Genomic DNA, 24,804 nt, shown 5'->3' on the forward strand with positions numbered 1-24,804 from the left:
AACTGCCCCATAGCGTTTCCAAGGAGCAGCTGGTGGATTCAAACTGCCGACCTTTTTGGTTAGCAGCCAAACTCTTAACCACTGTGCCACCAGAACTCTGAATAATAAGCTACCATTTATTAAATGCCACATACATGCCAAGTGTGGTACTAGAGTTTTGCATTTATAACATAGAGGGCTCTCTAGGCCAAAGCTGAATTCAGAGTTTGACTCTTTGTGTGGCTGTGGACCAGGAAGTACACAGCTTCCCACGTGGACAGCACAGCGAGAACACAGTCTGTGAGCCTCTGAGCCACGGCAGCAGCACCGACTAAGGGATTTGGGAAAGTTGGTGTTTGTCTTGCAGGGACTTGGTTCCCATGTGATTCATTAATTGATCCATTGCTCCTTAAAACTGCAGAGAGCCTGGTAGTTCAGGCCATTAAATCCCTTCTATCGGCCTAATTCATGGCCTGACATCACAAGCCTAACAACATAATCCATTTGTCCTGATTTGATTTTTTCTTTTCAAGAAGCTTCCTTGGCAGCCAGGTTTTATGTTTTCTCATTAAGGTATGAGTCATCAATGTGGTAATTCCCATTAGAATTTGTATCTTAGACATGATTCATCTTTGAAAATATTAAGTGGGAAGCATCATTTACAGAAAAGCCTGTTACATTAACATCCACAGGGAATTTCTGGGAGAGGTGCCCCTTCATTCAGCTAACGTAGGTTGAGTTTTGCCCTGTGCTGGACTTTGAAATATAGAGATGAATAGGACTTCACTCTTGCTCTCAGGAGCTTCCACCTAGAAGGGAGATGACAGGAACATAAATGCTTATGGGATGGATGATATGATAATAAAAGGGAACATGCTCTCCTTAAAGTCAAAGGCAGTGGTTCTCAAACTTTAGCAGTAATTCAAATCACCTGTAGGGCTTATTAAAACACTGACTTTTGGGGCCCCAACCTCAGAGTTTTTGATTGAGTAGGTCTAGGGTGGGGTCCAGGAGTCCCTGCAGAGTGCAAATGGTTAACATGCTCGGCTGCTAACTGAAAAGTTGGGAGTCCGAGTCCACCCAGAGTGCCTCGGAAGAAAGGCCTAGAGATATACTTCTGAAAAATCAACCACTGAAAACCCATGAAGTACAGTTCTACTCTCACTTACAAGGGGTCACTATGAGGGTAGAATAGATCTGAAGGCAACTGGTTACTGATTGGGGTGGGGCCCAGGAATATGCATTTCTAACAAGTCCCAAGGTGATGCTGCTGGTCTGCGTATCACACTTTGAGGACCACAGCTCTAAGGTTCCAATTATTCCACCCGTTTTTCTATTGTCTACTGTGTGCCTATGAGTGTGCTTTGTGCTGGAGAAAAAATGTTGCATAAATCATGCTCTTAGCCCCCATGGGCTCTCACAGCCTGGAAGTGGGCAGTAAACAGTTACTTCCGTACTTCACAGAAAATGCCACAATAGTTTTGCCTAAAGTACACTTGTTGTTTTTGTTGTTAGGTGTCATCAAGTTGCTTTCAACTCATACCAACCCTATGTACAACTGAATGAAACACTGCCCAGTTCTGTGTTATCCTCACAGTTGTTATGTTACAGCCACTATGTTAATCCGTTTCTTTGAGGGTCTTCCTCTTTTTCGCTGACCCTCTATTTTACTAAGCATGATGCCCTCCTTTAGGGACTGATCCCTCCTGACAACATGTCCGAAGTACGTGAGATGAAGTCTAGCTATCCTCGTTTCCAAAGAGCACTCTAGCTGTATTTCTTCCAAGACAGACTTGTTCATTCTTTTGACAGTCCATTCAATATTCTTTGCCAACACCATAATTCAAATGCATCAAGTCTTCTTCAGTCTTCCTTATTGATTATCTAGCTTTTGCTTGCATATGAGGCGATTGAAAATATCATGGTTAGATGCACCTTAGTCCTCAAAGTGACATTTTTGCTTTTTAGCACTTTAAAGAGGTCTTTTGCAGCAGATTTGCCCAATGCAATACATCATTTGATTGTTGACTGCTGCTTCCATGGGTGTTGATTGCGGATTGAAGTAAAATAAAATCCTTGACAACTTCAATCTTTTCTCCATTTATCAAGATGTTGCTTATTGGTCCAGTTGTGAGGGCTTTTGTTTTCTATATGTTGAGGTGCAATCCCTGCTGAAGGCTGTAGTCTTTGATCTTCATCAGTAAGTGCTTCAAGTCCTTTTCTCTTTTAGTAAGCAAGGTTGTGTCATCTGTATATCCCAGGTTGTTAATTAGTCTTCCTCCAATCCTGATGCCACTTTATTCTTCATATAGTCCAGCATACAGATTGAATAAGTATGATGAAAGGATGCAACCCTGAAGCACACCTTTCTTGATTTTAAACCATGCAATATCCCCTCATACTGTTCAAACTACTGCCTCTTGGTCTATGTACAGGTTCCGTATGACCACAATGAAGTGTTCTGGAATTCCCATTCTTCACAATGTTATCCATAATTTGTTATGATCCACACAGTTGAATGCTTTTGCAAAGTGAATAAAATACAGGTAAACATCTTTCTGATATTCTCTGCTTTCAGCCAAGATCCTCTGACATCAGCAGTGATATCCCTTGTTCCATGTCTTGAATCCAGCTTGAATTCCTGGCAGTTCCCTGTCCATGTACTGCTGCAACCACTTTTGAATGAATCTTCAGCAAAATTTTAGTCGTGATACTAATGAAATTGTTTGATAATTTCCGCATTCTGTTGGGTCACCTTTCTTTGAAATGGGCACAAATATGGATCTCTCGCAGTCTGTTGGCCAAGTAGCTGACTTCCAAATTTCTTGTCGTAGACGAGTGAGCACTTCCAGCTGCATCCGTTTGTTGAAACATCTCAATTGGTATTCCATCAATTCCTGGAGCCTTGTTTTTGTGCCATGTCTTCAGTGTAGCTTGGACTTCTTCCAATACCATTGGTCTTAAGCATATGCTACCTCCTGAAATGGTTGAATGTCGTCCAGTTCTTTTTGGTACAGTGTTCTGTGTATTCCTTCTATTTGCTTTAAATGATTCTGCATCATTCAATATTTTGCCCATAGAATCCTTCAGAATTGCAACTTGATGTTGAATTTGTCTTCAGTTCTTTCAGCTTAAGAAATGCCAAATGAATTCTTCCCTTTTGATTTTCTAACTCCAGGTCTTTTCACATTTCATTATAATATTTTACTTTGTCTTCTCGAGCTGTCCTTTGAAATCTTCTGTTCACCTCTTTTACTTCATCATTTCTTCTGTTCACTTTAGCTACTCTGTGTTCAAGAGCAAGTTTCAGAGTCTCTTCTGACATCCATTTTGGTCTTTTCTTTCTTTCCTGTCCTTTTAATGACCTTTTACTTTCTTCATGTAAGATGTCCTTGATGTCTTCCCAAAACTCATCTGTTCTTTGCTCATTTGCATCTTTGTTCAGTGCATCAAATCTATTCTTGAGATGGTCTCCAAATTCAGGTGATTATACTCAAGGTCATATTTTGGCTCTTGTGGACATGTTTTAATTTTCTTCAGCATCAATTTGATGTTGCGTGTGAGCATTTAATGACCTGTTCCGCAGTCAGCCTGACCTTGTTCTGATTGATGATATTGAGCTTTTCCCTCATCTGTTCCCACAGATGTAGTTAATTTGATTCCTGTGTTTTCTATCTGATGAGGTCCACATGTATAGTTGCAGTTTATGTTGTTTAAAAAAGGTATTTGCAATGAAGAAGTCATTGGTCTTGCAAAATTCTGTCGTGACCTTCGGTGTTGTTTCTATCACCAAGGCCATATTTTCCAACTACTGATCCTGCTTCTTTATTTCCATCTTCCACATTCCAATCACCAGTAATTATCAGTACATGCTTGATCAGTTTGAGACTGCAGAAGTTGGTAATATTCAATTTCCTCATCTTCGGCATTAGTTGGTGGTTGGTGCCTAAACTTGAATAATGGTCGTGTTAACTGGTCTTCCTTGTAGGCGTATGAATATTATCCTATCACTGGCAGCATTGTATTTCAGGATAGATCTTTAAATATTCTTTTTGGCAATGAATGCAATGCCATGCCTCTTCAATATGTCACTCCTGGCATAGTAGACCATATGATTGTCTGATTCAAAATAGGCAATTCCAGTCCATTTCAGCTCACTAATGCCTAGGATATCGATCTTTATGCAGCTCATTTCACTTTTGACAACTTCCAATTTTCTTAGATTTATACTTCGTACAGTCTACATTCTGATTATTAATGGATGTTTGCAGCTGTTTCTTTTCATTTTGAGCCATGCCACTTCAGAAAATGAAGGTCCCAAAAGCTTGACTTCATCCACATCATTAAGGTCAACTCTACTTTGAGCAAGCAGCTCTTCCCCAGTCATATTTTGAGTGCCTTCCAACCTGAGGGGCTCATCTTCCGGCACTGTATCAGACAATGTTCTCTGCTATTCATAAAGTTTTCACTATTTTCAGAAGTAGACTGCCAGGTCCTTCTTCCTCGTCTTAGTCTGGAAGTTCTGCTGAAACCTGTCCACCAAGAGTAACCCTGCTGGTATTTGAAATGCTGGTAGCAAAGCTTCCAGTATCACAGCAACATGTAAGCCACCAGTATGACAAACTGACAGACTTGTGGTGGAGAGTGCATTCAGAGTATAGACAATAATCGTTTATTTCTGGCTGAATCTCTGGGAAAGCTACATAGAAGAAGCAAAATTTGAATGAATGGGTAAAATGTGGGTTGGAAGATATGTGGAAGGGTATTTCAAGTTGTTAAATTCCCAGATTATTGAATTGCCTAGGACGTTCTCTTTCATGGCTTTTTAGATGTTTCACATAGTAATAAAGGTTTCAGCTTACTTCCTGTAGAAGCTGGTGGCACAGCTCTGGTTAATTGGCCTGGTCTTAGCAAAGCCTTTATTTTTGGCTCTCTGGAGTCCCGTTTGCTCAGTGTCTCGTGCATAACCTCCATACTGTCAGTAGAATGGAATTCTCCACACAGGCACTTGAATGAAATGTGGAATAGAGCAAAGAAAATGGGCTGCTACCAAAATCCTCCTCCCCATCTCTGCCACTGTGGTCTCCAAGCTGCCTCAGCTACCACCCCTTCGATCAGCCTCACTGCTTCTTTTGACTCATCAGGAAATAACGGTGGCGCTTGTATCACTACATTTTGTTTACACACAGACACCCATCAGAAGTCAAACATCCAGCATCTTTCTCCCTCCCAAACACTGTTGCTAGATTCCAGAAGTTAGGGAAGGAGCCTATGAGACCAGTAAAAGGGGTTTCCAAAGCACAGTGCAAAGCTCTTACTCTTCATTCCATAAGAGAGGCTCTTACATATTTACCCAGCCTGTTAGCACATAGTTAAAATAAATGTGATTATTTGTTTTTCTAGTTCAGGTTACTTTCAGAGCCACATTATGAGGGGGATAAAGAGACTAGTGGAAGAAGATATATAATCCATAGTGAGAAATGACAGCTGATATTGAAGGAGAAAGCTAGTAAGAAAGAGGGAAACAGCAGAACCTAACTAACTACTGTATTAGAGAATATTGATAATCAAAATGAAGGGTAATAATTAATACCCTCCATCCTCCGTTTACAAGTATGGCTCATAGAACAGCAACTTTAAGGGGACATTGGAGATAATGTTGATTGATCCCTTTGTGTTAAAGGTAAGAAAACTACAGAGCCAGAAAGTTCAGTCATTTGCTCTATATCACAGAGCTCATTATTAACATAATTATTAACATTACCATAGTCTCTGTGGAGCCCTGGTGGCCAGTTGTTAAGAGCTCAGGCTGCTAACCAAAAGGTCAGCAGTTTGAATCCACCAGCCTCTCCTTGGAAACCCTATGGGGCAGTTCTACCCTGTCCTGTAGGGTCGCTATGAGTCTGATTCTACTCTATGGCAGCAGGTTTGGTTTTTGACATAGTCCCTATAACTGAAACTTAATATTTTGAGTTAAATTAGGACAGTCAATCCCTGAATCCATATCTTGTTTTTGTAAACCCCATGATCCTTCTGAATTATCATTTCCACAAACAGTTGGCATGGAGAATAGATCAGATTGAATACTCTCAACTCTAACCAATTAGCAAATAATCACAGAATAATGTTAAACTACTAATGAACTTCTCAGGCCAAGTTTGGTTGGTAGCGATTAGAAGCTCACTTGGTTGCAACTATTTTGAAGGCTTTGTAAAATGTGATGCCATTTCATGTGATTTCTGTTTCTGGTGGTCAGCAAATACAAGTGACAGTACAATGTCACCTGTGGTTCAGATGAATTGAATAGCTACACTACCAAAAAAACTAACGGATTCTAGCCAAGTTCTTGGCAAAGATGTAGAATAGAGAGATTCATTCATTCGATCAAGAACTGTTTATTGAGAAGCTATAACGCCAAGCACTATTTTGTTGTTTTTGTTGTTAGGTGCTGCCAAGTCGATTTTTAACTCCTAACATTGCCACATAACAGAGTAGAACTGACCGATAGTGTTTCCTAGGCTGTAATCTTTACGGAAAGGAGCCCTGGTGACACAGAGGTTAAGTACTAACCAAAAGGTCCGTGGTTTGAACCCACCAGTTGCTCCGTGGGAGCAGTCTGCTTCCATAAAGATTACTGCCTTGGAAAGCCTATGGGGCAGTTCTGCTCTGTCCTATAGGGTCACTATGAGTTGGAATCAACTTGATGGCAGTGGTTTTGGTTTTTTGATTTGGAATCTTTACAGAAACAGTTTGCCAGGTCTTTCTCCCTCAGAGCTGCTGGCTGGGTTCAAATTGCCAACCTTTCAGTTAGTAGCTGAGTCCTTAAACATTGCACCACTAGGGCTCCTTTACCCATTGCCATCAAGTCGATTCCAACTCATAGTGACCCTATAGGACAATAGAACTGCCCTATATGATTTCCAAGGAGCACCTGGTGGGTTCAAACTGCCAACCTTTTGGTTTGCAGCCATAGCACTTAACCACTATGCACCAGGGTTTCCTGGTAAGGCTCCTTTAGCACTATTTTAGACAGAATTAACGAGAGGTAAAGCCCTCACGAAGCTAGCAATCTAGTGGGAGGAGACAGACAATAAGCGGAGAGAGATGGAGGGACCATTAATACAATTACTCCCTCTTGTAAAAGGTTTCTTTGACATCTCTAGTAGGATTCCCTAACTGTTCAGTTTGGTGGTTAGCAGCACTGGCTGAGATGGATAACCCTGATACTAAGTCCTAGCTGTGTGAACACACTTTCAGCAGGATCTCTTCAAAGAGTTGTCGTGAGGTTAAATGAAGTCATGTCTCAAAGCTCAGTGTCTAGATCAGTTTAAGCACTCAACAAACATTGCAGTTATTACAAGTATCATTACTAAGAGTTAATGGACACCTAAGTAACAAGCCTTCTCCGTGTTGAAAGATTTCAAAAGATATGCTGTCAGATCTTGAGCATCATGACTTTTCATAGCTCTGACCCTAGAAAGACATCTTTCAAAACAGAGCAAGTATGTAATTGACTGTCCTTGAGAAATATCTTCTTTGGCCCCAATAGAGGTTAAAACAAAGCCCTTTCTGGCTACACGGAAGTTTCCTCTTGGATGAGTGCTGTTGACCTGGTGGGTCTGGCTGCTTCGTGCCTTTCAGTGTACTGAAGTCTGGCTTTGTCTCTGTCTGAATTACCCTGGCTCTCTTCAGCCTTGGTATGTTTGTTTTATTTTGTTTGGATCTGCACTCCATGTCCCAGTGCTGGTTTCTATAAGGCATCCCGCTTTCTTGAGTCAGGAGGAACTACAAGTGTTTTCTTAAGTGATGTCTAAGCATTGCTTGCTTTTCTGCAAGTAACTTTGTAATATCAAGGTCATTCTGCTCAGACCAGTCCTGGCCAGGTCATTCCACAGTACCTGCCATAATGGGAGTAGTTTAATACCATGAAAAAAAAAAAAGATGAAGAGGATTTATTTACTATTCACAGTGGTTGTTAAGCATGGGAGCCATGAGGGGTGCTTTTTGCACATTAATCTATAACTATCTATAAATCTTGAATGTCTAAGAACTTAAAATGACCACATTTAGAAACCTTCACTCGACCTAATAAAAAAGGGCCTTTCCTTTCCACACCCCCAACAATTTCAGCAAGTCCTATAGAGTCTACTTGTAAAATAAGATATATTTGACTATATATAATAATCTTTAATTTTTAATTAACTTATTTGGTCTACCTGTTTATTTTCTGCTTCCCCCAGTAAAGTGAAGCTCTTCTTGGTCACCACTGTTGACTCTCTAGCAATTGGGGTGGATGCAACGTATGTGCTCAGTAAATCACTTGCCGATGAATGAATGGACACCTAGCTATTTAGTGAGCTTGGATGCCATGTTGTGACATGTTAATTTTATCTCAAAAGAGATTTTGTCCCATAGAGGTCAGTAGTCTGTCTAGTTTTCAGCACCTTGTATTAAATTAATCAAGTGAGATAAAGTTTACATATATATTTTCACTTTGTAATTTAAAACCGTAAATCTCCATATAAAGGAAACATATTGGGTCATTCATTAGTCATAACTTGAGTATTTCAGAAGTAATTTAGGGTGACCGTGAAAGTAATTATCCTGAATAAAAACAATAACAACAGCCTTACAAACATCATGTAAGCCTCTTGCCAAATAATGATTAGATCCTGAATCCCACTGTTTGGGCTTTGGATGTGACCATGTATAGTGCAATGGATAAAGCTGGACCATAGAGTTGCACAGACCTGGGTTTGAATCCTGGCTCAGCCTCTTACGAGCTGTGTAATATTGACTGTATTTTTCGGCTTCTCGAGGCTACTTTCTCCATTTGCAAAAATGAGTCAACCTCTTAGGATTAGTGTGTGGAGTCAAACCTCACACAGGTGAAATACTTATTATCGTGCCCAACACACCATTATTGTATCAGTTAACTTTTGCTGTGTGACAAAAAACCTAGTAACTTATCACAACAATCAGCATATGATTCTGTGAGTTGGCTGGGTGATTCTCCTAGTCTGGGTCAACTGAACTCTGCTGGGCTCTCTCATGTGTCTATGGTCAGTTTGTGGGTTGGGCCAGCAATCGGATGACGTAGCGTGGCCTTACTTATGTGTCTAGCTATTGGCAGGCTGTCAGCCAAGGTAACAGGAGTGACTGGGCCATGCAGGCTAGCTTGGGCTTCTTCACATGGCTGTTGTTGTAGGGCTCCCAACAGCAGTAAGAGAGGACAAGCTTCAACGCATAAGTGCTTTTCAAGACTCTGCTTTCATCATCTTTGCTAAAGTCCCATCAGTGAAAGCAAATCACAAGACCAGTCCAGAGTCAGCAAGGGTAAAACTATGTTCATTTTTGCAGTCTACCACAATCATGACCTTCACCATCATCGTAACAGTGAATATTTGTTGAATATTTGCTAAGTGTCAGGCGCTGTTCTAATCACTTTATATCTGTCAAAGCTGTAGTTCTCACCATAATCTTATGAAGTAGTACTACTGGATCTCCATTTTGGAGAAAAGGAAACTGAGGCACTGTCCAAGGCCACACAGCTGGGAAGCAGATGAGCTAGGATTCAAACCAAGGCTCCAGAATCAAACTAGTAATGAGTGTTTTATTTCTGCTCTCTATATGTGAGATTTTTCTTGATTTTTAATAATGTATGATCTAGTAAGACTATAACTGATTTTGATGGGTTCTTGGAGCATTGCTATATCTACCACCACTTCATCCTCATGTTAGCACTCTTTCAACAAGCACCTTGAACTCAGCTCATCCAGTATTGTTATGACTGGGACATGTTAATCCAGATGTTGGTATAACCTTTTTGATCTTTCTGGCTCTTTGTGGTAGAGGGGTTAGCAATGGCAGTGGCAGTTCACAGCTTCATTCTTAGCTCTTAGTCTCTTATTCCTCTAGGCAAGCTTGGGGGCTTGGAAACAAGTGGCTGATAGCAGAGCTGGATGATCAGCTAATATATAAATAAGCATTTACATGTTTATTAGTAGTTTCTTGGAGATGAGCTGCAACACCCCTTGAGAACAGAGACCATGGCTTTTCTCTCTGTATCCCCAAGCAACTAGCACAGGGAAGAGCTCACGTAGGACAAATAGGAGGAGCTCAGTACATGTTTGATGTATATATCTACATATGTATCCACATTCCATTAAGACAGGGGTCACAAACACATGCTAATAGCAGTCAGATATCGGCCAGGTGTGATCATTAGAGACTTGTGGGAACTGGCACCAACTGGAGAACTCATGCTCCATCTAACTTGACATCACATGGGAACGCTGAGTGTTGCCAGATTGTTCCATTTTTCTGGAGATGGTGAAACTTCAGAATTTTATGTAAACTTCCCTGATTTTAAACACTGTGCATCAGATGACGCAGGTCTGCTGGCTGAATCTGGCTCATGGTCTGCCATTTGTGACCCCTATAGTAGATGCTTGTTGTTACCTCTATTGCGTTATAGCTGTCCTGAAGGCCAGAGGAGAATCCGTCAAAGACGGAATGGTAAAATGATAAGACAGAAAGGAAGGATAGAGTGATTGTCACTTTCAGAGGTTCCACAGAGGTCAAGGAAATGAGAATAAGAAAAGGCCATTAGATTAAAGCAAAATATTCCACAGGCTAAGTGTTCACTTAAATAAAATCCACTGTCAACTAATATGGGAAATGCTCATTCAGTTAAATAAAATAAATTTTTTTTTTTTAAACTTCCACCCATCTGATTGTCTTTAGTTATGCAATGTAAATCTCCAAATGGGGAATGTTTGTCAAGTTTCTCAAACTTCCGTGATCAAGGAGTCCTTATGTCATGCAATTCATTCTAGATCTAATGCTGGAGGAACACACCTTGGGAATACTGGGTGAGGGACTGAGTGAGCCACTGGGGTCTGTGAAGGTGTGATGTGGAACCTGGAATGGATCAGATTATGGGTGAGAGCATTATGAGGCAGCGGAGCAGCTTGGCAAGCAAAGAATGTAGACCAACCCACCAGTAACTAGGAACTGTCAACACATTAATCTTTTTAAAGCAAAGCCTTTTTAGCATCAGTCCTCTGCTAAAACAAGTAAACAAAAAAATCAAGGGTTCCTGCTTCTGATGGGTTAAAGCCCTTCACTTCATAGTCAAGGCTCTCCTTTATCACACAAACTTATCTTTCTAATCTCATTTCCCAGTTATTCCCTACGCTAACTCTGTACTCTGAACACCCTGCTCTACTCGCTGTCTTTAGGGCACATTCTGTATTTTGCAGCTTCTTCACCCTTCCTTGCCACATGAACTGCCTCCCCCAGCTGTTCGCATAAGAGTCTTGCCTGTTTTCCAAAGTCTCGGTCAAATTCTGCTTTCCCTGTGATACCTTTTTTAACCATCAAGCGTCATGGTGGGATCTTTTTCTTTAACTTCTAGATCATTTATTCCTGAAGGATTTGCTTGGGACTTAGTGTGTTGGGTACTGTCTGTTTTGCAGCTGAGGGAAGAGAGTCATGTCTTGAGCTGTGCTGCTTTCTACCCCCATTTGGCCTCACAATACACCCAAATAAGGTTAGAATGGTATTATCCAGCAGTATGTAAGAGCAAACGTTTAACCCTATCACTTTGAATTTCATAGACTGTGCGTTGTTGTTACAAAACCGCCTGTTCTGAGGGTAGAGGAGTTCATTCTCTCCCCACAGTCTAGCCCAATCAATAGTGATGGCACCATTTCATTTTGTCTTCATCATCTAGTGCTGCTATCACAGAAATACCACAAGCGGATGGCTTTAACAAAAAGACATTTATTTCTTCACAGTAAAGTAGGCTAAAAGTCTAAATTCAGGGCATCAGCCCCAGGGGCAACCTTTCTGTCTCTGTCAGCCTTCTCATCAGTCTTCCCCTGGACTAGGAGCTTCTCTGTGCAGGGACCCCGGGTCCAAAGGATGTGCTCTGCTCCTGGCACTGCTTTCTTGGTGGTGTGAGCCCCCAACTCTCTGCTTGCTTCCCTTTCCTTTTGCCTCTTGTAAGAGAAAAGGTGGTACAGGCCACACCCCAGGGAAACTCCCTTTACATTGGATCAGGGATGTGGCCTGAGCAAGGGTGTTACATCCCACCCTAATCCTCTTTAACCACAAGCAGAGATTATGATTTATAACACATTAGAAAATCACAAAATGGAGGATAACCACACAATACTGGAAATCATAGCCTAAACAAGTTGACACATATTTTGGGGGGACACAATTCAATCCATTACACATTTCTAGATACTGAGCTGAGTACTTTACATGTATTATCTTACTGAATCTCACAACTTCCCTTAAGAAGGCTTGTTATCACCCCCATTATACAACGGAAGAAATTGTCTCAAAACAGTCAAGTCACCTTATTCATGGTCAGAGAGCTACTGAAAGTAGAGCCAGGTGTCAGATCCCCACATATCTATCCCTGAAGCCTGGACTTACTCTGACCCAGCACACTATCCATGGCCACACTGGCCACCAGAAATTTAATGATAGAGGATTAAGCTAAGAATTCAAACTCTGCCTTCATGTGGTAAGTGTATACCATTAGGCAGATGAAAACAGAGTAGAAATCTCCCCAAGGTCAGTACAGTCTGAATATCAGGTAAGTTCTAGGTACATTCTAGGGTCTCATAAGGACCTTGCACAGCTCAACAGAGGCCTCTTGAGTGCCCCTGGGCCCTGGCTAAGGTGAGATTTGGAGTATGCAGCATCGCAGGGCCTAGAGGGCGTGGAAGGTCCTTCTCATCCCTGGTTACTTATTGATGTCACTAGAGAGGGTGACCTCTATTTCCACCCTGCTGTAAGGCTTTTGCTTATCTGCCTATCTCCCTTACTAGATTATAAGCTCTTTGAGGGAAGAAGCTCTCTTATTTTTCCAAGCATGATTGATACCAGTATATAAACACTTAATAACTGTTTGTTGATTTGATGAATGAATAACGAGTCATCCAAGGCAAGGGACTCAAGGTAGCATGATGGAGACAACACGATATAGTAAACTTTTACCCCACCATCAGAAAGCTGGAGTGACTTACCCTATGTTATGGTGCTTCCTGTTATTTATACACTTCCCAGAATGCTTGACAAAACTCAAAACTTTTCTGCAATAATGTCAAACCTCATTATTGTCAGTCCTCATCTTCCAAATTAGAGTGTGAAATCCTGCAGCACGAGGGGTGCGCGTTACTCTTTGCCCATGCCCCGTATCTTTCAGCAGAGTTCCTTGCACGAAACGCACGATGAACGATTGCATTGGTATGGTTGGGAACCTATCCTAGTAGTCCAAACCTGAGATAATTCGTGATGAATTCAGATGATAAAGGCAGAAAAAATCAGGATAGTGAGAGACACAAGGCAGGAAGAGTGGGCAGGATTTGCCAGTTCACTGGAAGTGGATGATAGAGAAAGAGGAAGATTAAAAAGAATTCAAAGACTTGGACCTCAGCTGATGCATCGAAGGTTTATGCCTAAGGAAGAAATAGAGAAGCTCTCCTTCCACATGACCTTTTCAACCTCACTTCATTTTGGGCATGGAGAAAACATTCCTCATGAATGTCAGGCCAGAGTGTTCCAGGCAGGCAGACAGACATGGGACAGTCACTTGGGAGAGTCCAAAAGGACAAAAAGGAAAGGTTTGCCCTTGTCCCTCTACAGAGGAGCTTTGCTCTGCTGAGGAGAAATTTGACCTGAACATAGCTTTGATTGGTACAACTTGTAAGTGCTCTGTTTGATAGCAGCATTGTTTGAATGGTCTATTTCATAACTACACACAGCTTTTCCAAATAAACCGTGTCTGTAGAATGTTCAGGTTAATGCATGAGTCTAGTGCTCAAGAGTGTTTGTGCTTAGAGCCACTGAGCCTTCTTTCTTAATAAGTCATCTTGGCGTTTTGTCGACAAGCTAATTTGCTTTTCTAAGAAACTAGATTAATACTTCCTGTACTTTGTGCTATTCACAGATCTACAATCCAGTAAGACGAGGAGAAGAAATAGAAGATACAATTGGATCTCTTATCCATTTCTTCAGAAAGCTCCCAGCCTCTGAAATAGCCCATGGAAGGATTAGCAGTGGTCCATGCTTAAAGCAATGTGTCCAAGACACTGTATGTGAGTATCGCGCCACCCTCCAAAGGACTTCCATATCTCAGTACATCACCGGGTCTCTCCTAGAAGCAACCACATCTTTAGGAGCAAGAAGTGGCCTTCTCAGTACTTTTGGAGGATCCACTGGACGAATGATGCTGAAAGGTATTGTGTGAGATTTCACTTTTAACTTTTCACCTGTGAGTGCAAAATAGGACACTTATGCATCTCCTGATGGAAAATTGAGTTCACTTATCAGCAAATTTCAATAAAGGTTATTGCTTTAGGTGAATAGAAAAAAGTGGTCCGTCATCAAAATCCCTGTCATGGATTGAATTATGTACCCCGCAAAAATGTGTGTATCAACTTGGTTAGGCTATGATTCCCAATATTACATGGTTGTCCTCCGTTTTGTGATTGTAATTTTATGTTGAGAGGATTAGGGTGGGATTGTAACACCACCCTCATTCAGGTCACCTCCGTGATCCCAGGAAAAGGGACTTTCCCTGGGGTGTGGCCTGCACTGCCTTTTATCTCTCAAGAGATAAAAGGAAAGGGAAGCAAGCAGAGAGTTGGGGACCTCATATCACCAAGAAAGCAGCACCAGGAGCAGAGTGTGTCCTGTGGACACAGGGTCCCTGTGCCTGAGAAGCTCCTCGATTAGGGGAAGATTGATGCCAAGGACCTCCCTCCAGAGCCAACAGAGAGAGAAAGCCTTCCCCTGGAGCTGACACCCTGAATTTGGGCTTGTAACCTCCTAGGCTGTGAGAGAATAAATTTCGCTTTGTTAAAGCCATCCACTTGTGGTATTTCTGTTATAGCAGCACTAGATGACTAAGACAATCTCTTAAAGTATAAACATTCCACATAAGAAACATTAAGATTTTGAGATTTCGTTATAGAAAGAAGTAAATGGTTAAGAGGCCATCTTTAATTTTCAAAAAAATTTATTTAGACAGGTGATTGCTCCTAGTGGTACCCCATGCCAGATGTCAGTTGCTGTGATAAGATGCTTGTAAACAAGTGTGATCATGTGGTCGCAGTGAAAACCAAGTGCTTGAGAACAGAGTGGACTATAGTTCTCTTTCACTCCCAGAATCCAGAATCAACAGGTTCAGCATATTGACCAGAAAAGCCAAACGGCATCTTAAAAGGACAAGATAGCCAATCATCTCACTGAAAATGAAAGCCAATGTTTTTAAAATGGGGTCTCTCAGCCTCTGAACTTCCCAGCTACTTCCCATGAGTAGCAGATAGGCAGGTCAGAAGTGGCAGTGCACCAAAGGACCTTGGAGACTTTGTGCTCTGACAGCTGTCACAACCTGCTTGGCAGCTTTCCCTGGCAGGAAGCTGCCAGCCAGACAGGGACCACACAGATCAGTGTTGCACTGCCGATGGGCTGCCAAGAGTCTGCTCTGACATCTGGTCATTTCTCTCAGGCAGAAGAGCTATTGTCCCTCCACAGCGAGCCCTGAGACCTGAGGCCAGTGGGCCAGTGACCTTCCTCCCCTATCCTCTACCTCCACCTATACCTCCACACACACCCTTTGCAGACCTGAGAGGAAACCACCTCACTGTGTATACACTCTGGGTGCCATGTTGGTTTGGTTTCTGGAGTCATCTTCCCTTCTGTGTATTGATTATAAAAGATGCATGAAGGAAAACAAGATATGGCTACATTAATCCGGGAGGATAATGAGGAGGACCTGGGTTTCATCCTCAGCCGGTGCACCTCATGTGCCCCTACCGCTCATCTGACAGTGGTGGGTTACGCATTGCTATGATACTGAGCAAGTTTCAGCAGAGTTTCCAGACTGGAACAGACTAGGAAGAAAGGCCTGGCAATCTACTTCTGAAAATCACCCATTGAAAACCCTGTGGATGACAATAGTCCAGTTCACAACCAATTATGGGGATGGTATAGAATCAGACAGTTTACTTCCATTGTGCATGGGGGGCCATGAGTCCGGAGCTGACTCCATGGCAGCTGACAATAACAACAATGGGGAGAAACCTGGTATCATGTTTTTCATTCATTCAGTATATATGGTTTTTGAGCTCCCAGTATGGGGTCGCTATGAGTCGGAATCAACTTGACGGTACTGGGTTAGTTAGTATGTGCTAGGAAACCCTGGTGGTGTAGTGGTTAAGAGCTACGGCTGCTAACCAAAAGGTTCGCAGTTCAAATCCACCAGGTGCTCCTTGGAAACCCTGTGGGGCAGTTCTACTCTGTCCTATAGGGTCGCTATGAGTCGGAATCAACTCGACGGCAACGGGTTTTGCTTTTTTTTTTCCATTTAATATGTGCGAGTGCTGGGTAGGGAACAAGACATAGTTCCTGGCCTCATGGCAATTGTCTCTAGGTCGTAAAGACTTTTCTCTGCACACAGGAATCATAGTTTCTCTGCTCTGATGTGGCTCCCCGTGACTGCCAAGGTGTCCTCCTAGCTTATATTCTCCGTCCTTGCTGTTCCTGGGAAATTGTGCTGAGATTGGCATGTGGAATTGGCATTACTTCAGTGCTTGCGGCTATATGCCAGGGCCTCATCCTGTAAGTGAATCAGCCTGTGTTTACCAGATACACACTCTGCCCAGCAGCATGTAGGTGTTATGGGAGATCCTAATGAAATTCAGGTCCATTTACTTCCCCTTAAGGTGTTTATATTCCTGATGAGGAGACCAGATTTGCATGCACCACGACTTCAAAGAATAATGTGAGACTGCAGAGAATTAAGTGCCAAATGATGTGGAAGTGGCTCTAAGTGTCCAAAGAGTTTGGAGCGGGAGTTAATGTTCTATATGAAAATGGCTTGGCTTGAAACCTGAGGCCTCAAACAAACAAACAAAAGCCAGCAAAAGTCACTTTCTTTCTTCTCTGTTAATTGCACAGGGACAGGTTTTGAGGCCTCCTGACCAAGGCCAGCCTGCCTCCAGTCTTACAAGGACCTATGGGAAGAGTAAAGATCAGACCCTGATAGATCAACGTCCCCTGTTCAGAGACTCACTGGACCATCAGCTAATGTATTAAATTATATTGGGTGGTACAGTGGTTAAGCATTTGGCTGCTAACCAAAAGGTTGGCAGTTCAAATCCATTAGCTGCTCTTTGGAAACCCTATGGGGAAGTTCCCCTCTGTCCTGTAGGTTCTCTTTGAGCCAGAATTGACTCAATGGCAATGTTTTTTGTGTTTTTTTTTTTTTTTTGCACAGGAGTCAGGAGTTTCTATAACCTTCTGTTTTGCAGTTCTGCAGTGGTTTCTGATGACACTCTGTATGTAGCTCCTGCTGAATAATACAGTTAGCTGGTTGGCTTCGGCCCTAGGCTTCCTTCTATGACGTCTGGCCTGCTGTCGTGAAACCTTTATCAATTTCAGGTCCCCTTTCCGTGGGGTTTTCAAATGTTATTTGTGTCACAGTTACACATATGTTTCTTTAATGTGCAATGGAAGAAAACACATTAAAAACCCAGATGGGTCTTCGAGGTCACAGAGTATTCACTGCCTCATAAACCATTTTGGTTTTGAGCTATGTTGGCCATTTGCTCTGCCAGGGGGTCTGGAAAACATGCCAGCTGCTGTGATTTGATGGTCTGTATAGCTCATGTTTTCCCTGAAATCAAGGCGGGTGACAGCTTTCAGTTCTGTAGCACTAATGAAAATCAATGGGGAGTTTATAGTGTACACTCAGTCCCCAGCTTACAAATGGGTTTTGTTCCAAAAGTTCATTTCTCAGGAGCCGTGTGGAACTTAGAAAACTGTCCTGGAGAAGCAGTATTAAAAGTTGTGATTTGGTTCCCAGATTCTTGTCCCCAAAACCTCTTTAACTCATAACACAGTTGTAATCAGTACACTTCCCATGGAATGAAAGGAAAAAAAAACTACTATTGGAATACTGAGAATCAACCCGCAAGAAAAAAGCCATACAACGGAATTTTAGGACATTTCTTATTGAAGGGAATAATTGTAATTCAAGATGAGTATAGAGTTAAATGAAAACTTTTATGGAGACTTGGACCATTTCAGAGATTTTAGACATTAGCAGCTGTAGATGATATCTTTATTATGGTTAATTTCACTTCAAAACTCATACCTATACTAAGGAATTAGAAAATTGTCCCACTAGCTTATTTATTTATTTTCTTTTTTAATGGAGACTTAAAAATAGAAAGAAGAAAGAGGGAGACAGTACAGTGGTTAATTCCCTTACTCCCACCCCAACCCCAGAGGGAAAGGGAAAGGAAGAGAATCAAAGAGAATGATCTCTTCTGAGAGAGATCTTGTTTGAAGTGGATTAAATGGAGCCTCGAATGGTAGAGAAAAAGGAGGGGCAGGTTATGTAGGTGTTTGGCCCGAAGCCTATTAAGACAGAAGAAAGACCCAAGGATGTGGAAGAGAGATAAGAAATCAGACAGCTTTTCACATGGCTTCCACGTGGCCCAAGTCAACCCACTTGACTTCTGGAAGTGGTTATGGTTACAAGATGGAGGTTGGGGCAGCCTGCAGTAGGTGAGAATAGGAGGAGAAAATATCTAACCAATTGTTTATTATTCACAGGGCATTTACTAGTTAACTCAAGGCTTGAATGACTCCAATTCTGCAGCCTTGCAGTTTACCACAGTCTCTGGGATTCTGCTAACTCTTTAATATCTCCATGATCTTCCATACATCCAGTGGCTTAAGTGGCCCTAGAAGGACAGCCAACAGTCAGCACACAACATTCCTGGTTTTCTGCCTCCAGAGTTGCAAAGGATGGTTAGTCTACTAAGTTGAAACTTTGCCAAATAATGAGAAACATTTTTTGACATGAGCCATTGATCAGCAAAGGTGTGCTATCTCAAAATGGAAAATGGAGAGCCCACACCATCCAGCCAGGGACTTTCCCTAGTTTGAAACAGTTAAGATCATTTTACTTCCGTGTCCCTGCCCCCTTCCCCCCTTCTCATCAACCTTGCTAAAATTGAAAGACTGACTCCTTGTAGCAGTAGAGTCAAAAGAATTACTGACTTCACTAATCAGGAATTTTCTAAATCCAACAGCAGCTTTTCTTTCTTTCTTTTTTTTTTCTCCAATGTTTTGTGAAAATTACAAAAGGAAGATAAGTAAAAAGCAAGAAGAAATTGAGAAGACTAGTAGTAATATAAAACACTGAAACAACGAATTAGACAAATAGTGTTAAAAAAGAGGTTTTCTCAAATAATGCAGCTGAGTGGTTTTTGGTTTTGTTTTTTTTTTGTACTTTAGATGAAGGTTTACGGAACAAACTAGTTTCTCATCAGACAGTACACACATTGTTCTATGACATTGGTTAACAGCCCCACGACATGTCAACACTCTCCCTTTTCAGCCCTGGGTTCCCTATTACCCCTTTTCCTGTTCCCTCCTGCCGTCCAGTACCTGCCCCAGGGCTGGTGCGCCCCTTTAATCTTGTTTTGTTCCGTGGGCCTGTTCAATCTTTGGCTGAAGGGTGAGCCTTAGGAGTGACCTCATTACTGGGCTGAAAGGGTGTCCGGGGGCCGTACTCTCAGGGTTTCTCCAGCCTCTGTCAGGCAGCTGAGTGTTTTGGAATGCACTTGTTGTACCAAACAGTATAATAAATTTAGAGCATTAAACTCATTTTTCCTTCTTAAATTGTTGCTAAGTGAAGTTTGTAAATGAATGAATTAAATATTTACGTATAACCAGGACAAAGCTTAGTTACCCATATTTAAACTATATAGTAGAAAAGAAAACTTCATTATTCATTTTGAACCAGTTTGAGTGTGTGTGTACAAAATGGCTATATTAAAGTTCTTGGTTATATGTAGACCGTGGATAGAGTATTAACACGAGAATAGACAGTTCCTCATAGATTTAATATTTTCTTTGAAAATAGGAAAAATTTTGTTTCGGATAGAAAGTTCTAATAAATTTTCAACTTATTTTCTTTTACTGCAGTAAGGATATCCTCTGTGTGTCTTTTCTGAAAGTTAATAGCTGTGAGTATAAAAACAAGAAGTCGTAATAGGATTATACACGCACATTTGAACCGTGTGACTGTACCTCGTAAATAATTAAGTTTATAAAAGCTGTCTTCTTGACTTCCTCATAATCAAAACAACTGCCCTTTACATGCCTACCAGGCAGGGAAAGGCATGTGCATAGCTCTAATGCCAAGATAGGGTTTATTTAAAGAAATTCCCTGATTTATCATTTTCATGACCTTGGAATTAAATTTTCTCGATGTTTAAAAGCACGCTCTAATGTAATACAGGGTATGTTTCTGTACCAGTTAATCAACTGAAAAGTATTCGTTAACTGCCTACTATGTTCTAGTGCTATGTCATCTCTGGGAAGAATGCAAAAGATTACATCTGGGAGTCTTCAACTTGTAAAAAATTATTTCTCCCTCCATAGAAAATGTAAAGTTAGGTTTCAGGCCTCCTGAAGTAAGCCCTTACTACCTCCAGAGAATTCAGACAGTGCAGGAGTACTCAGCTAATAGTGGAATCTGTAGTTTATGGGACCAGGAAGTGTGGTGGACACAGTGACAAAAGCCCTCTGCCTTGTGACCACAGGTGGTCAGATATCATCCAGGAGTGTGACTCTATCCTTAGGTGTCACCTAAGGGTGTGACTCCATGCCCAGGTGTGACTTTATGCTCAGGTGTGACTACATGCTCATGTGTGACCAAGGAATGTGACTCCATATCCAGGTGTGAACTCTGAGGAGTGTGACTCCACGCTACTGCTCATAACAAGGGATACCTCTCCAAAGAGCCAGTGAGGAGGGCAGTTATGCACCTCAAATATTGCTGGAGACCTGATGTTTCCTGAATGAAAACAATTATGTGTAAAAGTTGGTTGGAGGAAGGGTCAAGCAGAGGGATTACATACTGTAAAAAACGGCTTGGGGGCAGTGGCAGACCTCCTCCAACCCCACAAGAGGGGAGGAGAACCAAGACCAATAGCACAAAGCTGATTCTTATAAAGCGAAGATCTGACATGCCTTCTCTCACCGCTATTTTTCCCAACTCTGACAGTATCTGTCCCTCGCACAGCACTCTGCTTCTCTGCTGGATTCGATAATTCATTGCAATGGCCACACAGAACTCACAGACCATACTCATGGTTATGGGGTTTACAAGGGAAGTAACAGCTACAATTCAGGCTTAGGAACACTCAGGATACAGTTCTTATGTCATGAAACCCTCTTCCCAACCATGCTCACAGGCACACCTCTTCCTGGCCCTAGACCTCTCCCCAAAGGCCCTCAGCTTTCTCTCTCCAGGGGCCGGGAAGCCCACCATGCTGTCTCCTGCTGCTGGGTCTCTGCTGCCGGTTCTCTCCTGCCTCTGCTTCTCACCATCTTCAGGGTTGCAGCTTTCTCTCTCTCTTTCTCTTGTTCAGGAGCTTCTCAGCACAGGGGTCCCAGGTTCAAAGGATGTGCTCTCCGCTCCTGGGTTTTCTTCCTTGGTGGCGGTAGGATTCTTGTCTCTGCTCTGGAATCGGCTTTCTTTTAAGGAAAAACTGACCAGTTCCCTTGGTGGGCCACAATTACCCTATCAAACAGTCATGCCCAATCACCTTGGTGGATGTTTCAAGACCATGGCTAGAAAGGCCACACAAAAAGCAATCCATATACATCACACATAGTTTTTGTGAATTTCTTCAGGATGACATCACCATTACTGCTATATCTAAAAAATTAAACTCTTCCATCTATAAAGAGAAAGCTGGCCACGGGGATGGGTTAGCATTGTATAGAATTATAGTAATACTCGTTAACAGATTTTTCAGTTGTTGCTGTGTGCCAGGCATTGCTCTGAGTGCTTTGCATGTTGTGATTTCACTGAAAACCATCTCACAGATTGGTAAGGGAGGCACTACTGAGGAGGAAACTGGGGCCTAGTGATATTAAGAACTTGCCCAAGGGTACCCAGGTAGTCGGTGATAGAGTCAGGACTTGAACTCAGACAGCCTGTGGTGTGCTTCCTATCTCCCACACAAATGTACGCACCCCTTTATCTGCATTATTTCATTTAGTTCTCATGACATAAATTATTAGTACCAGGAAACCGAAGGCCAGAGAGCTTAAGGGACTTGTCCAAAGCCACACAGCTAGTAAGTGTATGCTGCCATCCCAAATCAACCTGTGCCAAGGCCTGGGTCCCAAGCATGATAGAGACATGTCTGCAGCTCTCCGGCAGCACTATGTATTTGGGCCTTGTTTTGGTTATTTGGAGGTTTTTCTGGCACTGGCTCAAATGTTCATGTTCCTCTCACATACATACACCTCACCTGGCACAGGACTGGGCACAGGACAGTCCATAAACCCTCCTAGGATTGAGTGGTGGGTATGTTCACAGAATCAGAGAACCTGGAATTGTCAGTGCTTTTTGATAACACTTAATTGATGGTGATCGTTAACATCAGACTTGTACTATCTGAAAGTGCAAATACATTCAGGAAGTTTCCCAACTGGCACAAAAGACAGTTGGTCATGTCCCAAAAGTTGTTATTAGCACCAGAGCCCTGGAGTGGTTGCAGGGTTTAGGCCTTTCTTACTCCTTATCTGAACTCCTCTTCCTCCTGCCCAGGTGCCTGCTGCCTCTGGGGGTCCAGAGCACCTTAAGTGGGTGTCCAGCCTATCTACTCCTCCCTCACAGCCCTGGTAAAAACATCTGTTCGTTCTCTCTGCAGTAGATCTTAGCTAGGCTTATGAAGATCATGACCCAGTTGGGTTAGAACTGAAACCTGAAGCCTTGACTGATGAGGAAAGCTTTCTCGGAAGGGTTGGGGGACAGATGGAGGAGCTGAGCTTTCCTGAAGACAGGAACGGGGATCCCCACAAAGACACGAGACAGGCTCAAAAGGCAAAGGGAAGAGCACACTACTGGTCTACCAGCCTGCTCTGGCCAAAGCCTGGGAGCACAAGAAATAGGTGGGGGAGGTAAAGCTGGGGTTGTGAGAGAAGGTAAGTCTCCAGGGGGCTATATTATTTAAAAAACAAACAAACAAACAGAAAAACGAACTCATTGCCATCAAGTGGATTCCGACTTGACTCATAGCAACCCTATAGGACGAAGTAGAACTGCCCCACAGGGTTTCCAAGGAGCAGCTGGTGAATTTGAACTGCCAACCTTTTGGTTAGCAGCTGAGCTCTTAACCACTGTGCCACCAGGGCTCCTCCTAGGCATTGTAAATAGAGGGCTTGGGATTTCCTTTGTTAGTGATGAGGAAACATGTAAGGGTTCTAAGAAAGGGTGTGGTGTGATCAGATTCAGTTTTCAGAAAGATCCTTTTGGCCGCAGTGTGGAGTGGGGCCTCACAGGGTGTCATCCTTAGCCCACCTGTGTCAGAGCTGCCCAGCATGAGTGTCCATAATAGCGCTTTTTGGACTTCTCACCTAAGCTTACCAAATTAGAATTTCTGATAATTCAGGTGAGTTTTTGCATGTTGAAGTTTGAGTATGCTTGGTAGGGAAGATGGGTGGGGGAAAGAGTAGTGAGAACTGGTGGTATTTAGGAGGCTATTGATAAGGCAGTGTTTCTGGTAGAAAACTGGTGACACATTTCTGCAATTGGTGAAGAATTACAAAAAGGCACCCCTTTCCTGCACCCTGCGAGGGGATGCAGCCTCATGCCTGGGCATACTGCTTAGTTCACAGTGTGCACCCTGGATAAGCACCTCTGTTCTGTACTCAGCCTATTCACCTGTACTAAAAAGTCAGAGTCCTTGGGTAAGACGTAGAATGAACAGATCTTGGAAACTGAATGCATATGGTGGCGAGAAAGGGAGCTGAGTCTAAGGTGAACGTTATCTTATAAAAAAAAAATTCTTTCAGGTCTTTCTAATGTGTGTTTAGTGGTTTTTATCCTAAAAAGCAATGGGATTGTTGAATCATGTGCCACTTCTCCCCCTACTATCACTTCAAGAAACTCAGAAATCTAATCACGACAGTGACTAGATCCAAGGCTCCCCTAAAAGTTTGCTTAACACATAATGAAACTGAGCTCCCGAATATTTAAAATAAAAAACAGTTCTAAAATAGTTCTAAAAGTGCTAAAAACCACGTGAATAGGAAATTGTGCTTATCCTGAAAGAGGCAGGTTTAGAAGGTTAATGAGCAGATGGATTACATTGGGGAATCAAGAAACACATCTAAATTGAAGGGTAAAAAGAGAGCCTTAATAGTATTTAAAGCAATTACCAATAGGAAAACAAAACTAAAAAATATATACTTACAGTAATTGAGAGGAGTAAGCCAAATTCCTCATCTTTCATCAAGGTAATTTGATGCATTCTTCTTAAAATAGAGTATTTAAGGAAATAGAAGTGTAAACATTTTAAAGATATAACCGCCAAAGAATAAACATAGAAACTTTGTAAACACAGAGAGTTTGTTGAAGTAAGGTGAAAAGAGGGGCTCAGAAATGAATAAGACAAGTGTTATTTGGGCCATCTTTGTCCTGTTGGAGCCCTGGTGGCATAGTGGTTAAGCACTCGGCTCTAACCAAATGGTCAGCAGTTAGAATTCACAAGCTGCTCCTTGGAATCCCTATGGGACATTTCTATTCTGTCCTGTAGAGTCCTTATGAGTCAAAATAGACTCCATGGCAACAGCTTTGCTTTTTGTTTTGTCCTGTTAGGACTGTCAGCCTCTGAGTTGTTTCATGGTTAAAAGAACTTGAATGTGGGCATCATTTTATCTTGGGTTGGGGTTTTGACTTCAACACTGTATCGCCTTGAGTAGATT

The 24,804-nt window shown here is 42.2% G+C and overlaps 1 protein-coding gene across 4 annotated transcripts in view; it reads left to right on the top strand.

Moving 5' to 3' along the window:
• PLCE1 (phospholipase C epsilon 1) overlaps window positions 1–24,804 on the top strand; it is a 351,870-nt gene that overhangs the window by 148,447 nt on the left and 178,619 nt on the right. For all 4 annotated transcript variants that reach the window (XM_049855298.1, XM_049855297.1, XM_049855300.1 and 1 more), the window contains one exon: window positions 13,949–14,237. In XM_049855298.1, the coding sequence (XP_049711255.1) occupies window positions 13,949–14,237 (289 nt within the window). The remainder of the gene's footprint in view (window positions 1–13,948; window positions 14,238–24,804) is intronic.

The sequence above is a fragment of the Elephas maximus genome, chromosome 16 (assembly GCF_024166365.1).
Source record: "Elephas maximus indicus isolate mEleMax1 chromosome 16, mEleMax1 primary haplotype, whole genome shotgun sequence".
In the NCBI taxonomy this organism is placed as follows: Eukaryota; Metazoa; Chordata; class Mammalia; order Proboscidea; family Elephantidae; genus Elephas; species Elephas maximus.